Here is a 17,360-nt window from a genome sequence, read left to right as displayed (position 1 = left end):
GCAAAACAGTTAGCCTTTTCATGGATTAGATTTCTATTTAGAGTTCTACAGCAGTGAGTCTCAACTGGGGGCAGTTTTGCTCCCCAGAGGACATCTGGCAATGTCTTAAGACACTTCTGATTGTCACGACCGGGGTGGGGTAAGGGTTTGCTGCTAGCATCTAGTGGACAGAGCACAGAGACGCTGCTAAACATCCTGCAGTGCACAAGACAGTCCCCCACGACAGAGAACTACCCAGCCTAAAACATCAATAGTGCTAAGGTTGAGAAACTGTTCTCCTGTGAGGTATAATTATCAATTAGGTTATATAAGACCCTAGACCTTAGTTATAAGTTTTTAGTGTGAAAATATGACTGGGCCTCAGTAAACATTCAAAATCTAAATTTTAAGTATATTATATGTGCTTCAGTCATGATTACATACAATGAAGATGGATGACTCTGGCTCATACAAATGACTGAAATCAGTGAGAAAAGGTTAAATAGGACCCTTATTCATTAAATTCCTAAACGTCATCTCCAGCCCTTAATCTCCGATAAAAATAAACATGCATACAGGATTGAGGGAGACATGCGCTCCGCATTTTCTCTCTAAGCCCTCTCCCCTCAATCCCTTGGCTCTCCTTACTGAAATAAAGGATGAAAACAAACAAACAAAAACAAACGAACAAAAAAAAAAAGAGAGAAGGAGTGTGTGTGTGTGTGTGTATATGCACTTACAGTTTGCCCTCAGGGAGCTCACAATCTAGTGACAAAAGGTAACAAGTTGTAGTGATATCAGTGCTCTACAGAGTGCTATGGGAACATGGGAGAGACACCCAACTTATACTGAAAGGATTTAAAAAACAAAAGGTGTTGCGTGAACTGAATTTCAAAGATCAAAATGGGTTAAGAACCAAGTGTGTGTGTTGGGGGAGGGTGGGAGGCTGGTGGGGGCCATATGTCAAAGGCACAGGAGCCTGGGGAAGTTGACGCATTTGGGGAACTGCAGGTGTTCAACACAGACAGAGTATGAGGTGGCTGCCTATGTGGAATAGAGACAGAGAGCAGATGTACTCTGCGTAGGCTGCTAAGGAGATGGGAATATATCCTGAAGGGACTAGGAAACCAACAATGGGTTTTAAGCAATGAAAAAAAAAAACGTGGTTAAAGCTTTGAATTGGGGAAAAATCATGCTGGACAGCAGAGTAGATAAATTAGACTAAAGTCAGGAGGATACAGTAGGAGTATAGATGCAAAGTGGTGAGTGCCTGAACCAAATCAGAGGCAGCAGGAACAGAGATGAGGAGACAGGGTGGAGACACTGGGAAAGGAAACAGAGGACTTGGGAATCAGATGTGAGAAATACGGAATGTAAAGACTGAAGGGTACACTCAGATTTTTTTTTCTTTAATGACTTGGTGGCATTATCAACTGAATGTGTAAATGCAGAAGCAGCTGGCTGATTTAGGGACGGAGGGAGAAAATAATGAGTTCAGTTTTGGACACGAGTTTGAAGGACTTATGGGGAAACCCACATGGGCTATCCAGTAAGTGCTGAGATCTTTTCGGCTGTAGTTTCTGGCAAGTTTTGCCTAGATATGGTTGTCTTTGGCTTTTAAGAAGGGAGTGAAGCCAAAAGAGTCAATGAGATCCCAGAGGATGATTTGTAGAATAAGGCCAAATGCCACTTTAAGGTCATCCAGAAGAGGAACCTTTGACGGATTAAGAGGGGTAATAGCATGTATTTAGTATAGGTCATGTGCTGGATACCGTGCTATGGGTTTCGCAAGTAATCATCCCACTGAAAACTCAATTATTCCTTCCTCTAAGAATTACAAAAATCTCTAACTTACAGATGTGGAACCTAAAGTAATTTGTAGATAGGGAAACTAAAGTCAAGTTAAGGAGGTTGTCCAAAGCCATCAAGTAGAAGAGATGGGATTTTCTAGGTGCATTTGACTCCAATGAGCTTTTGGTTATATCAATACGTTGCCACTGGGCAGAGAAGTAAGAAGAGATCCTGGAATACGGTGAAAATAAATAGGAGATTTCAAGAAGGAAGGGCAACTTTTCTACACTAGTATGAAGGAGTGAGTACCTAACTACAGATCCTCCTACAAATAATCATGGAAAAATACCAAAAACAAAACAAAAAAACCTACTGGAGGCTTCTGGAGATGGAAAAATGCAATTAGTTTTAGAGGGGTGTATAAATATATAGCAACCAGAAGAGACTGAGTCTTCTCTTTTTTGTGATTCTGCTCTGAGAGTGACTATAGTCATGGTAGTGGCAAGGCTCGGTGGCTAAAACTCTGAGAGAAAAACCAAACCAAACCAAACCAAACCAAACCAAACCTGCATTCTTTCAGGTCAAAGGAACAAGGGGAAGGAGCCCTGGTTCAACCAGGGCTGCTGGAGAGTGAGAGGCGAACCTCAGAAAGGAGAGAGCCAGAGAAGAAGAAAGCCTATTTTTCTACGTGTGAACTCAGCACTAGTCTTCAGCTGACTTGACCATGCGTGTGCAAGGCAAACTACAAATGGCTTGCAACTAAGGCTTAAAGAACTATGCTGAGATCTGAGACACAGCCAACTGCAGGTTTGGCAGTGCACAATTTGAGTCTAAACAAGCTAATTAACTGCTAAAGCAATGGTCAACATTTTTACGAGCAATATATAAAAATACTGAGTCTATACAACACAACGCTCACATTGTCTAGGATATATTAAAATGACTACATACAAAAAGCTAGGAGATGTCAATTCTAAAGGGAAAAGACAATCAATAGCTGCCAACTGTGAAATGATCCAGACTCTACAATTATCAGGCAAGAACCTCAGTGAGGTAGAGAAAAAAATGCCCATAATAAATAAAGTAATAGGAAATCTCAGCAGAGTGACCGAAAATGTAAAGAAGAACCAAAATGGAAATGTTAAACTAAAAAAATTACACTACATGCAATTAGATGTAAAGGTACTTCAGTAAATGCAAAGTTTCTATATTTTATGTGACACAGTACAATATTAACTCTAAAAGACTGTGGAAAGTTAAGGATGCATATATCCACACAAGAACAACTAAAAAGAAAATGAAGAAGAGGTATAGGTGAAAATCTAAGAAATTAAAATGAGAGGAGGGAGGGGCAAGATGGCGGAAGAGTAAGACGCGGAGATCACCTTCCTCCCCACAGATACATGAGAAATACATCTACACGTGGAACTGCTCCTACAGAACACCCACTGAACGCGGGCAGAAGACGTCAGACCTCCCAAAAGGCAAGAAAATCCCCACGTACTTGGGTAGGGCAAAAGAAAAAAGAAATAACAGAGACAAAAGAATAGGGACGGGACCTGCACCAGTGGGAGGGAGCTGTGAAGGAGGAAAGGTTTCCACACACTAGGAAGCCCCTTCGTGGGCAGAGACTGCGGGTAGCAGAGGGGGGAAGCTTCGGAGCCACGGAGGAGAGCGCAGCCACATTGGTGCGGAGGGCAAAGCGGAGATTCCCGCACAGAGGAGCGGTGCCGACCAGCACTCACCAGCCCGAGAGGCTTGTCTGCTCAGCCGCCGGGGCGGGCGGGGCCTGGGAGCTGGGGCTCGGGCTTCGGTGCTAGCCGGGAGGGAGTCCGGGAAAAAGACTGCAGCTGCCAAAGAGGCAAGAGAATTTTTCTTGCCTCTTTGTTTCGCGGCGCACAAGGAGAGGGGATTCAGAGCGCCGCCTAAACGAGCTCCAGAGACGGGCACGAGCCGCGGCTATCAGCACGGATCGCACAGCAACAGGGACGCAGAGGGAAAAACGGAGAGATTCCCGCACAGAGGCTCAGCGCCGAGCAGCACTCACCAGCCCGAGAGGCTTGTCTGCTCACCCGCCGGGGCGGGCGGGGGCTGGGAGCTGAGGCGCGGGCTTCGGTCGGATCCCAGGGAGAGGACTGGGGTTGGCTGCGTGAACACAGCCTGAAGGGTCTAGCGCACCACAACTAGCCGGGAGGGTGCACGAGAAAAAGTCTGCAGCTGCCGAAGAGGCAGGAGACTTTTTCTTGCCTCTTTGTTTCGCGGCGTGCAAGGAGAGGGGATTCAGAGTGCCACTTAAACGAACTCCAGAGACGGGCGCGAGCCGCGGCTATCAGCGCGGACCCCAGAGACGGGCATGAGACGCTGAGGCTGCTGCTGCCGCCACCAAACAGCCTGTGGGCGAGCACAGGTCATTCTCCACACCGCCCCTCCCGGGAGCCTGTGCAGCCCGCCACGGCCAGGCTCCCGTAATCCGGGGACAACTTCCCCGGGAGAGCGCACGGCGCGCCTCAGGCTGCTGCAACGTCACGCCGGCTTCTGCCGCCGCAGGCTCGCCCCGCCTCCTCGGTACCGCTCCCTCCCCCCGGTCTGACTGAGCCAGAGCCCCCGAATCAGCTGCTCCTTTAACCCCGTTCTGTCTGGGCGGGGAACAGACGCCCTCAGGGGACCTACATGCAGAGGCGGGTCCAAATCCAAAGCTGAACCCCGGGAGCTGTACGAACAAAGAAGAGAAAGGGAAATCTCTCCCAGCAGCCTCAGAAGCAGCGGATTAAAGCTCCACAAACAACTTGATGTGCCTGCATCTGTTGAATACCTGAATAGACAACGAATCATCCCAAATTTAGGAGATGGACTTTGGGAGCAGGATATATTAACTTTTCCCCTTTTCCTTTTTTTGTGAGTGCATATGTGTATGCTTCTGGGTGAGATTTTGTCTGTATAGCTTTGCTCTCACCGTTAGTCCTAGGGTTAGGTCCGTCCGTTTTTTTTTTGTTTGTTTGTTTTTTAACTTAAAAAAAATTTTTTTCCCTAATAAATGTTTTCTTAATAATTTTTTCCTTATTTTCTATTTTTAAAAAAATTTTTAATAAGTTTTTTCATATTTTTTATTTTAAAAAATTAAAAAATTTTTTTTCTTAATAAATTTTTTCTAAATAATTTTTTTCTTATTTTTAGTATAAAAAATTAATAAATCTATTTTTAAAAATTAAAAAAAATTTTTTTTTCTTAATAAATTTACTCTTAATAATTTTTTTTCTTATTTTTTATTATAATTGCTTTATTTTATTTTATTTTATCCTCTTTTTTTCTTTCTTTCCATTTTTTCTCCCTTTTATTCTGAGCCGTGTGGATGAAAGGCTCTTGGTGCTCCAGCCAGGCATCAGGGCTGTGCCTCTGAGGTGGGAGAGCCAACTTCAGGACACTGGTCCACAAGAGACCTCCCAGCTCCACGTAATACCAAACGGCGAAAATCTCTCACAGATCTCCATCTCAACATCAAGACCCAGCTTCACTCAACGACCAGCAAGCTACAGTGCTGGACACCCTATGCCAAACAACTAGCAAGAGAGGAACACAGCCCCATCCATTAACAGAGAGGCTGCCTAAAATCATAATAAGGCCACAGACACCCCAAAACACACCACCAGACGTGGACGAACCCACCAGAAAGACAACATCCAGCCTCATCCACCAGAACACAGGCACTAGTTCCCTCCACCAGGAAACCTACACAACCCACTGAACCAACCTTAGCCACTGGGGACAGATACCAAAAACAACGGGAACTACGAACCTGCAGCCTGTGAAAAGGAGACCCCAAACACAGTAAGATAAGCAAAATGAGAAGACAGAAAAACACACAGCAGATGAAGGAGCAGGGTCAAAACACACCAGACCTAACAAATGAAGAGGAAATAGGTAGTCTACCTGAAAAAGAATTCAGAATAATGATAGTAAGGATGATCCAAAGTCTTGGAAATAGAATAGACAAAATGCAAGAAACATTTAACAAGGACGTAGAAGAACTAAAGAGGAACCAAGAAACGATGACAAGCACAATAAATGAAATTAAAAATACTCTAGATGGGATCAATAGCAGAATAACTGAGGCAGAAGAACGGATAAGTGACCTGGAAGATAAAATGGTGGAAATAACTACTGCAGACCAGAGTAAAGAAAAAAGAATGAAAAGAACTGAGGACAGTCTCAGAGACCTCTGGGACAACATTAAACGCACCAACATTCGAATTATAGGGGTCCCAGAAGAAGAAGAGAAAAAGAAAGGGACTGAGAAAATATTTGAAGAGATTATAGTTGAAAACTTCCCTAATATGGGAAAGGAAATAGTTAATCAAGTCCTGGAAGCACAGAGAGTCCCATACAGGATAAATCCAAGGAGAAACACACCAAGACACATATTAATCAAACTATCAAAAATTAAATATAAAGAAAACATATTAAAAGCAGCAAGGGAAAAACAACAGATAACACACAAGGGCATCCCCATAAGGTTAACAGCTGATCTTTCAGCAGAAACGCTGCAAGCCAGAAGGGAGTGGCAGGATATACTTAAAGTGATGAAGGAGAAAAACCTACAACCAAGATTACTCTACCCAGCAAGGATCTCATTCAGATTTGATGGAGAAATTAAAACCTTTACAGACAAGCAAAAGCTGAGAGAGTTCAGCACCACCAAACCAGCTTTACAACAAATGCTAAAGGAACTTCTCTAGGCAAGAAACACAAGAGAAAGAAAACACCTACAATAACAAACCCAAAACATTTAAGAAAATGGGAATAGGAACATACATATCGATAATTACCTTAAATGTAAATGGATTAAATGCTCCCACCAAAAGACACAGACTGGCTGAATGGATACAAAAACAAGACCCATATATATGCTGTCTACAAGAGACCCACTTCAGACCTAGAGACACATACAGACTGAAAGTGAGGGGATGGAAAAAGATATTCCATGCAAATGGAAATCAAAAGAAAGCTGGAGTAGCAATTCTCATATCAGACAAAATAGACTTTAAAATAAAGACAATTACAAGAGACAAAGACGGACACTATATAATGATCAAGGGATCGATCCAAGAGGAAGGTATAACAATTGTAAATATTTATGCACCCAACATAGGAGCACCTCAATACATAAGGCAAATACTAACAGCCATAAAAGGGGAAATCGACAGTAACACAATCATAGTAGGGGACTTTAACACCCCACTTTCACCAATGGACAGATCATCCAAAATGAAAATAAATAAGGAAACACAAGCTTTAAATGATACATTAAACAAGATGGACTTAATTGATATTTATAGGACATTCCACCCAAAAACAACAGAATACACATTTTTCTCAAGTGCTCATGGAACATTCTCCAGGATAGATCATATCTTGGGTCACAAATCAAGCCTTGGTAAATTTAAAAAAATTGAAATCGTATCAAGTATCTTTTCCGACCACAATGCTATGAGACTAGATATCAATTACAGGAAAAGATCTGTAAAAAATACAAACACATGGAGGCTACACAATACACTACTTAATAACGAAGTGATCACTGAAGAAATCAAAGGGGAAATCAAAAAATACCTAGAAACAAATGACAATGGAGACACGACGATCCAAAACCTATGGGATGCAGCAAAAGCAGTTCTAAGAGGGAAGTTTATAGCAATACAAGCCTACATCAAGAAACAGGAAACATCTCGAATAAACAACCTAACCTTGCACCTAAAGCAATTAGAGAAAGAAGAACAAAAAAACCCCAAAGCTAGCAGAAGGAAAGAAATCATAAAGATCAGATCAGAAATAAATGAAAAAGAAATGAAGGAAACAATAGCAAAAATCAATGAAACTAAAAGCTGGTTCTTTGAGAAGATAAACAAAATTGATAAACCATTAGCCAGACTCATCAAGAGAAAAAAGGAGAAGACTCAAATTAATAGAATTAGAAATGAAAAAGGAGAAGTAACCACTGACACTGCAGAAATACAAACGATCATAAGAGATTACTACAAGCAACTCTATGCTAATAAAATGGACAACCTGGAAGAAATGGACAGATTCTTAGAAATGCACAACCTGCCGAGACTGAACCAGGAAGAAATAGAAAATATGAACAGACCAATCACAAGCACTGAAATTGAAACTGTGATTAAAAATCTTCCAACACACAAAAGCCCAGGACCAGATGGCTTCACAGGCGAATTCTATCAAACATTTAGAGAAGAGCTAACACCTATCCTTCTCAAACTCTTCCAAAATATTGCAGAGGGAGGAATACTCCCCAACTCATTCTACGAGGCCACCATCACCCTGATACCAAAACCAGGCAAAGATGTCACAAAGAAAGAAAACTACAGGCCAATATCACTGATGAACATAGATGCAAAAATCCTCAACAAAATACTAGCAAACAGAATCCAACAGCACATTAAAAGGATCATACACCATGATCAAGTGGGGTTTATTCCAGGAATGCAAGGATTCTTCAATATACGCAAATCAATCAACGTGATACATCATATTAACAAATTGAAGGAGAAAAACCATATGATCATCTCAATAGATGCAGAGAAAGGTTTCGACAAAATTCAACACCCATTTATGATAAAAGTCCTGCAGAAAGTAGGCATAGAGGGAACTTTCCTCAACATAATAAAGGCCGTATATGACAAACCCACAGCCAACATTGTCCTCAATGGTGAAAAACTGAAACCATTTCCACTAAGATCAGGAACAAGACAAGGTTGCCCACTCTCACCACTATTATTCAACATAGTTTTGGAAGTGTTAGCCACAGCAATCAGAGAAGAAAAAGAAATAAAAGGAATCCAAATCGGAAAAGAAGAAGTAAAGCTGTCACTGTTTGCAGATGACATGATACTATACATAGAGAATCCAAAAGATGCTACCAGAAAACTACTAGAGCTAATCAATGAATTTGGTAAAGTAGCAGGATACAAAATTAATGCACAGAAATCTCTTGCATTCCTGTATACTAATGATGAAAAATCTGAAAGTGAAATTAAGAAAACACTCCCGTTTACCACTGCAACAAAAAGAATAAAATACCTAGGAATAAACCTACCTAAGGAGACAAAAGACCTGTATGCAGAAAATTATAGGACACTGATGAAAGAAATTAAAGATGATACAAATAGATGGAGAGATATACCATGTTCTTGGATTGGAAGAATAAACATTGTGAAAATGACTCTGCTACCCAAAGCAATCTACAGATTCAATGCAATCCCTATCAAACTACCACTGGCATTTTTCACAGAACTAGAACAAAAAATTTCTCAATTTGTATGGAAACACAAAAGACCCCGAATAGCCAAAGCCATCTTGAGAACGAAAAATGGAGCTGGAGGAATCAGGCTCCCTGACTTCAGACTATATTACAAAGCTACAGTAATCAAGACAGTTTGGTACTGGCACAAAAACAGAAATATAGATCAATGGAACAGGATAGAAAGCCCAGAGATAAGCCCACGCACATATGGTCACCTTATCTTTGATAAAGGAGGCAAGCATATACAGTGGAGAAAAGACAGCCTCTTCAATAAGTGGTGCTGGGAAAATTGGACAGGTACATGTAAAAGTATGAAATTAGAACACTCCCTAACACCATACACAAAAATAAACTCAAAATGGATTAAAGACCTAAGTGTAAGGCCAGACACTATCAAACTCTTAGAGGAAAACATAGGCAGAACACTGTATGACATAAGTCACAGCAAGATCCTTTTTGACCCAGGTCCTAGAGAAATGGAAATAAAAACACAAATAAACAAATGGGACCTAATGAAACTTAAAAGCTTTTGCACAGCAAAGGAAACCATAAACAAGACCAAAAGACAACCCTCAGAATGGGAGAAAATATTTGCAAATGAAGCAACGGACAAAGGATTAATCTCCAAGATTTACAAGCAGCTCATGCAGCTCAATAACAAAAAAACAAACAACCCAATCCAAAAATGGGCAGAAGACCTAAATAGACATTTCTCCAAAGAAGAGATACAGATTGCCAACAGACACATGAAAGAATGCTCAACATCATTAATCATTAGAGAAATGCAAATCAAAACTACAATGAGGTATCATCTCACACCGGTCAGAATGGCCATCATCAAAAAATCTAGAAACAATAAATGCTGGAGAGGGTGTGGAGAAAAGGGAACACTCTTGCACTGTTGGTGGGAATGTAAATTGATACAGCCACTATGGAGAACAGTATGGAGGTTCCTTAAAAAACTAAAAATAGAACTACCATATGACCCAGCAATCCCACTACTGGGCGTATACCCTGAGAAAACCATAATTCAGAAAGAGTCATGTACCAAAATATTCATTGCAGCTCTGTTTACAATAGCCAGGACATGGAAGCAACCTAGGTGTCCATCATCGGATGAATGGATAAAGAAGATGTGGCACATATATACAATGGAATATTACTCAGCCATAAAAAGAAATGAAATGGAGGTGTTTGTAATGAGGTGGATGGAGTTAGAGTCTGTCATACAGAGTGAAGTAAGTCAGAAAGAGAAAAACAAATACAGTATGCTAACACATATATATGGAATCTAAGGGAAAAAAAAAAAAAAAGAGGTCATGAAGAACCTAGTGGCAAGATGGGAATAAAGACACAGACCTACTAGAGAATGGACTTGAGGATATGGGGAGGGGGAGGGGTGAGATGTGACAGGGTGAGAGAGTGTCATGGACATATATACACTACCAAATGTAAAATAGATAACTAGTGGGAAGCAGCCGCATAGCACAGGGAGATCAGCTCGGTGCTTTGTGACCACCTAGAGGGGTGGGATAGGGAGGGTGGGAGGGAGGGAGATGCAAGAGGGAAGAGATATGGCAACATATGTATATGTGTAACTGATTCACTTTGTTGTAAAGCAGAAGCTAGCACACCATTGTAAAGCAATTATACTTCAATAAAGATGTTTAAAAAAAAAAAAAAAAAGAAATTAAAATGAAATTTAAAAAAATAATTAATAATCAAATAATCCAAAAGGTGGCAGCAAAGGTGGAAAGGAGGAAATAAAACAGAGGGGACAAACAAAAAACAAATAATAAAACTATATACCTAAATAAAACCTTATTGATAATTATACTATGTTAATGGATTAAACACTCCAATTAAAAGGCAGAGATTATCAGAACAGAAAAAAGGCAAGACCCACTGTATACTGTCTTCAAGAGATGTATTGAAAAAAATAAAGACACAGAGGAGTTGAAAGTAAATGGACAGAAGATAGAGTAGTTAAATTAATATCAGATAAAACAATGCATGACAATAAGTATTAAAGCTAAAGAAGGATATGTCATAATGACAAAGGGTGTTCATCAGAAGGCATAAAAATGATAAATACTTATATAGCAGAGCTTCAACACAACTAGTAATAGAGCTTCAAAACGGAGGAGTCAAGAATCAATGGAATGAAAAGGAGATATAAGCAAGTTCACAATCATAGAAAATTCTAATTCCCATCTTTCAGCAATTGATAGAACTACATAAAATACCAGTAGAGGCCTATAAAATCTGAACACATCACTACACCTTAACTGATATTTACAGAATGATACTAAACAACTGAAGATTACATGTTTTTGTCAAGCACACATGGTTCATTCATCAAGACAGACCACATGCTAGGCCATAATACTCAATAAAAAGGACTGAAATCATACAGAATATGTTTTCTGACGGTAACAGAATTAAATTAGAAATTAATGTCACAACACTGTAAATCAACTATACTTCAATAAAAAAAGAGTGATTAAAAAAAAGAAAACAATAAGATATCTAGAAATACCACAAAAAATTAGAAATTAAAAGAAAAAACCATGAATCAAAGAAGAAATCACAAAGGAAATAGAAAATATTTCAAACTGAATGAAGATAAAAGCACAACATAACAAAATTAGAGGGAAATTTACAACTTTAAATTTTTTTTGGGGGGGGGTCTAAAAATCAATGGTATAAGGTCTCAAAAAAACAAACAAAAAAAGGCAAAGAAAATCCAAAATAAGAAGTAAAAAAAGACAAAAGCAGAAATCAGTGAAATAGAAAGACAAACAGTAGAGAAAATTAATAAAGCCAAAAGTTGGTTCTCTGAAAAGAGCAATGAAATTGATAAACCCACAGCTAGACTGATAAAGAAAAAAAAAAGGTAAGAGAACACAAACCATCAGTATAAAAAATGAAGAAGAGGTTATCACTATAGGTCCTATAGACATTAAATGGACAGTTAGAGAATATTATGTACATTATTCTGACAAATTAGATAACTTAGATGAATAGAAAAATACCTTAAGTCACAAAGTATCAAAGCTCACTCCAGAAAAAAGATAACCTGAATAGTCCTGCATCTATTAAACAAATTAAATTTGTAGTTATAAACTTCCTATAACTGGTGGGCTTCACTGGTGAATGGCTTCACTGGTGAATTCTACTAAGCATTTAAGGAGAAAACAATACAAATTCTACACAGATTCTTTCAGAAAATAGAAAAGGAGGAAACACTTCCAAAACCAGACAAAGAATTACAAAAGAGAAAACTATATACCAATATCCTTATGACAACTTTAACAAAAATTAAGTAAATCCAATCCAAGAATACATAAAAAGGCTAATACATCATGATCAAGGTTGGTTTGATATTTGAAAATAAATTCCTGTATTTTATTAACAGAATAAAGAGGTAAAACCATATGATCATTTTATACAGAAAAAGCTATTTGATGAAACACCACCATTTACAATTTTAAAAAGTCTCAGTAAACCAGGAATAGAAAAGAACTTGTTTAAAATATCCTCCTTTAAGTAGTAAAATAAACACTGAGTGCTTTCCCCCAGGTCAGGAACAAGTAGACAAGTCCACTCTCACCTGCTCTAGGCAACATAGTACTGGAGGTCCTAGCAGGTGAAAACAAGGCATGGAAAACAGGCATAAAGACCAGAAAGGAAGAAATAAAACTGCCTCTATCTGTATTATGATATGATGGTGTACACAGAGAACTTTACAGCTGGGTGAGGTTTCCCACTTACGGAAAATATAAAACAGAGAAGAGAGCATTGGGGGGAATGCCTTCATGTAAAGGATGGGTAGAGGATTAATAACTACCAGAGGAAACTGAGAAAGGATACTAGATTATATTCCATAAGCTCTTTACAAAGCAGGGAAGTGCTTGCCTAAAATAGCAAAGATTACAAAAATACTGAAGCCTCAACAATGCAGAATATTCCCATATATAGAACATCAAACCCACACAATAAGGGAGAACTGTCATATATAAACTTCATAATATACTATCTGCACAAGATGATCTCAGTAACAAATGGATCAGAATTATTGGGCTAAGGTGTTTAAATGCTACTTATAGCTGAGGTGGTTATAATGAAATGACTCTAAATGTATAATCATTAATATTAATTATGTCATTCATGACAGGAGATCATGCTTGTAATATGAGATGATGAACTTTGAACCTAAAGTAACACTTAATTTTGGATAAAATCTCAACAAGGTAGAGGAGACTATTATGTGTCTACCTATATTTTTTAGTAAGTAAAGAAGTATGTTTAATATCTTTTCCATCAAATAATAAAAGCATACAGATTTTTGGTTCTTGGGTTGCACTTATGCATTGTAACATCCTAATTCAAAGTGATGCACTAAGTTTCCTACAATTTTATGAAAATTCAAGATTCTCTTTTTTTTCTTTGAGTCAGAGGATTCTGTTTGTTCTTCACTTATGCCATAAAGATTTTTAATGAAATTTAATTAAAAAGCAAGGCCAAAACTGTTTCACTGAGGTCTGTTAACATAAGAAATTTGGTCTCAAATTGACAGGGTCACTGCAGGAGGGCCGTGAACAGACCGGTAGTCTTCTCTTACCCAGTTCTCAAAGGCAAACCTGGCGAAGCCTCAGCAAACTGCGGTGCCCAGCAACATCAGACACCGGTCCTGGTGAGCAAACCTCAAGAGTGAAGGCCACAGCTCAAGATGAGGGCAATTTCCCCTGCACTGGCCTCAACCCCCGGCCTAAAGTGACTAATACGAGGAATAACCTTTATTGTAAGTTAAAAATACAGATTCAGAAAGTCTACCCAACACTGAATTACAGTGTCTGAAGAACCTCTATTTTTGACTTGTCCAGGAGACTTTTATCATCAGGCAAAGTGTAGGCAACTCTTTCTGAACCTACAGAATGGACTTTCTCAAACCATGTGTATAGATGCATATTTTATATATACACAATTATATATGTGTAAATATTTATAAATGCTTATATAGTATGTATGGGGTACAATGTAAAATGTTATTTATCTTGGGTAGTGATCAAAAAATGTCTGACAGCTATGGCCAGAAGATAAAGACAAATGAGTAACTATATATTGAAAAAAAAAGACTACATGTATTCCCTGCCTGGAAGCAATAATAAAACAAACCTTTTGGTTTGTCTTATTGGCCCGATTTTACAGTATTTTTTATCAATAAACTGGACAACTCTTACTAAAAACAATTATTTTTATTATGGCAGCTCTAATACTACTTCATCATAATGAGATAAGCACACTGGGAAAAAGAAAAGGATTCAGAGAAAACATCCAAGTGTACTTTTTCTATGTTGGAGGAAAACAGACTGTCTCCTCCTACCTCATATATGAATTTAGTGTCCTTAAGTTTTGCAGCCTGTTAAATCCCCATCCATGTCACCCATGGACAGCACTTGACCTCGGAATTTCCCTTCTCCTTCAGGACTTGTGACACTGTCCTCTCCCAATTTTCTTCCTCAATGATTGTTCTTTCTTTGTATCCTCTTTACTCTCTAAATATTTCTCCTTGGAGTTTACTGGTGGTAGACCATCTCTCTTTCTCCTTCCCTCTTTCTCTCTCTTAACTCTACCCAAGTGATCTAAATTCAATCTAATAGTTGACACTTACTACCTTTGTGTAGGTATACTGTACCATTTTATATCAATAGATGCAGAAACTAAGGCAAGAGAAAACTTATTAACTTGTCTGAGGTCATACAGCTAGTTAAATAGCTGAGATGGGATTCATATACAGGCAGTTGAGCTCCAGAGTCTTTATTTTACTATGTGGCCTTAGTAGAGTTTCCAGGCCTTGGCATAACTGACATTTTAGGGCCTGATAATTCTGTGTTGTGGGGAGCTGGCTTGTACAATGCAGGATGCTTGACAGGATCCCTGGCACTAGATGCCAGGAGCACCCCACTCCAGGTCATGACAATCAAAAATGTTTCCAGATATTGTTAAATGTCCCATAGGCGACAAAAATCGCCCTGGTGGAGAACCACTGCTTTACTGGGATAATACTGGGCTGCACTGCCCTAAGACACAGTGAATACTTATAACTCTCTTGCTTCTCTTGCTTATGATACAATTATTATAAGTGCAACACAATCTGTAGACACCAACAGGGTATATTTTTAAATTCTAGAAAAATATAAACACACATGTAGCCTCTCTCTTTAGGATAATCATCAACATGCTACTTCTGGCATATGGAGAAGATTCTGAATTATTTTTAAAATGTGACATCTCCCACTCATCCAAACAAATAATTCTAAAACCTATTCCGATCTACAGAGTCAAAGATTAAATTACATTCTTTTACCTTTAGGGCTGAAATTATAGTTTGCTCAGCTGCTGGTGGGAATGAGCTCTGACTGGAAACCACCTAGGACAAATCCAGTTATAGTTTTGCTTAAGTTATTTATTTTTATAAATACTAATTTTGATCATCACATGATAAAACTGTTTCCACAAGCCACATATAAAATATTATCATTACTTTAGAGTAGTATCTCATACATGTTTTAAAAATCCATTAGTATTTAGTAGTTAGGATAGGTTTAAAAATGTTTTCCTATATAAAGCAAATATCTACTTCAAATAACTGAAACATAAAGAATTCTAAAAGCTAGCTTTCCTTAATTATAAAGTTTTAACTTGAAAAAGTCAGTTTAAAGCCATATTTACTTACTTCTTAAAAAAAAAAAAATCACCCTTTGTAGGCCGACTATAATTTTTAACAAGTAAATGTCAAATGTTTCCCTTTTTACAAATCAATACCAACATTATGAAAATTCTGAAATGATCAATAAAGACGTTTAAATCAGGCTAAATAAATACAACTTTGCATTGCTTGTGGTTCTTTAGAGTAATAATGAAAGGAAATGGAAATATATCATATATTCTTTTCATTTACTTTTGTTATTTACTTTTCTGAGATTTATCTGTTAATAACCCTTTAAATATATTTTGTTTAGTGTGCAAAATACAAATTTTGGAAACCCCTAATTGATAAAAGGACATGTTAAAAAATTTAAGTAAATGAAAAACTGTCACTTATAATTATTCTAAAATACAATCTAGCATATAAAAGCTCATATTAGAGGTCAAGGTTTTAAGAACATCATCTAACCTTTGGCTTTTTCAGGTCTTCTAATTATCTCTCTACTTACCAAATATTTTGAAAATCATTAATAGAGAGTAAACACAAGCAACTCAAGAATCAAAGAAGGGGTTGAAAGTGTTGCTTTCCTAATAATTATGTTTACAGTTCATCTTAGACATAATATATAAAGGCAAACAAGTTAAAATTCAGTCATTTTTTTAAGACGTATTAGTAGATCAATAGCAAAAAAAATATTTTTTACTTTAAATAGTCTTCAACGATTATATCATACGAGTTCACTGTTTTTAATGCATCTCCTCCCCCACTTTTTTGTACAAAGGTAGAACCTTTCTGACATGTTAGAGGGCTTACGAGTTCTTACTATTACTAGCTTTGCTATAATTTACTACCACCCATATGATACCAAATTATGTGGTTTAATGGGTATAAAACACAAATAATTTACCTTTAAATCATCTGTTCAATAAACTTGACTATACCAAGCAACCTTGAGGATCTACAGTTCATGTGTTTTAAACTAACTGTACAGACAAAAAGTCATACAAACAATAGAGGCCAGGATCAAAGACTGTTTAGAAAAAGTTCATGCCTCAGCTTATTTTACAATCACATTTTCATTGTATTCTTCTGCAAAAAATTAAATAATAATTCATTATTGTCTAAATTTAAGGCAAGAAGAAAGAAGAACGTGAAATTAAGTCAAAAGAACTTAATAAAAATAAAGGTTACCTTTGTTACCGATTGGTGCAACTTATATAGTGAATTCACTACTGCCACATTTCTTCTCTGCCCTTCGGTAAGAGGTCCAATCACCTGACTTGCATCTCCTTGGGTGGAGAGCTGTAAGAATTCAACACAAAAAGAAATTACCAAAATGATAGTTCATATTTACTGGGGGGAAGTTCATGGTCCCCTGAAAAAGAAAATGTTAATTGGAAATATTCAGGTCAAGCTTTGCACTTTAGGCATAGCCAGGTACCTCTGTAGATTTAACACCATGGACCTGGAAGCCTAATTAGTCTTGCACAGGAAGAACATCCTTCATCAGTACTTCATAGCTGGTGGACTCCTGAGGCAAGTGTGACCTAAAAGCCCAGGATG

General features: G+C 38.1%; 1 protein-coding gene across 1 annotated transcript in view; it reads right to left on the bottom strand.

The window, feature by feature from the left end:
• Positions 1-17,360, bottom strand: part of COG5 (component of oligomeric golgi complex 5) — a 290,399-nt gene that overhangs the window by 29,130 nt on the left and 243,909 nt on the right. The window contains exons 15-16 of the mRNA XM_061198423.1: positions 16,989-17,099; positions 15,456-15,518 (exon numbers count right to left, since the gene is read on the bottom strand). Of these exons, the coding sequence (XP_061054406.1) occupies positions 15,456-15,518; positions 16,989-17,099 (174 nt within the window). The remainder of the gene's footprint in view (positions 1-15,455; positions 15,519-16,988; positions 17,100-17,360) is intronic.

Source organism: Eubalaena glacialis, chromosome 8 (genome assembly GCF_028564815.1).
Source record: "Eubalaena glacialis isolate mEubGla1 chromosome 8, mEubGla1.1.hap2.+ XY, whole genome shotgun sequence".
Taxonomy (NCBI): Eukaryota; Metazoa; Chordata; class Mammalia; order Artiodactyla; family Balaenidae; genus Eubalaena; species Eubalaena glacialis.
This window is presented reverse-complemented; position numbering and strand designations above follow the sequence as displayed.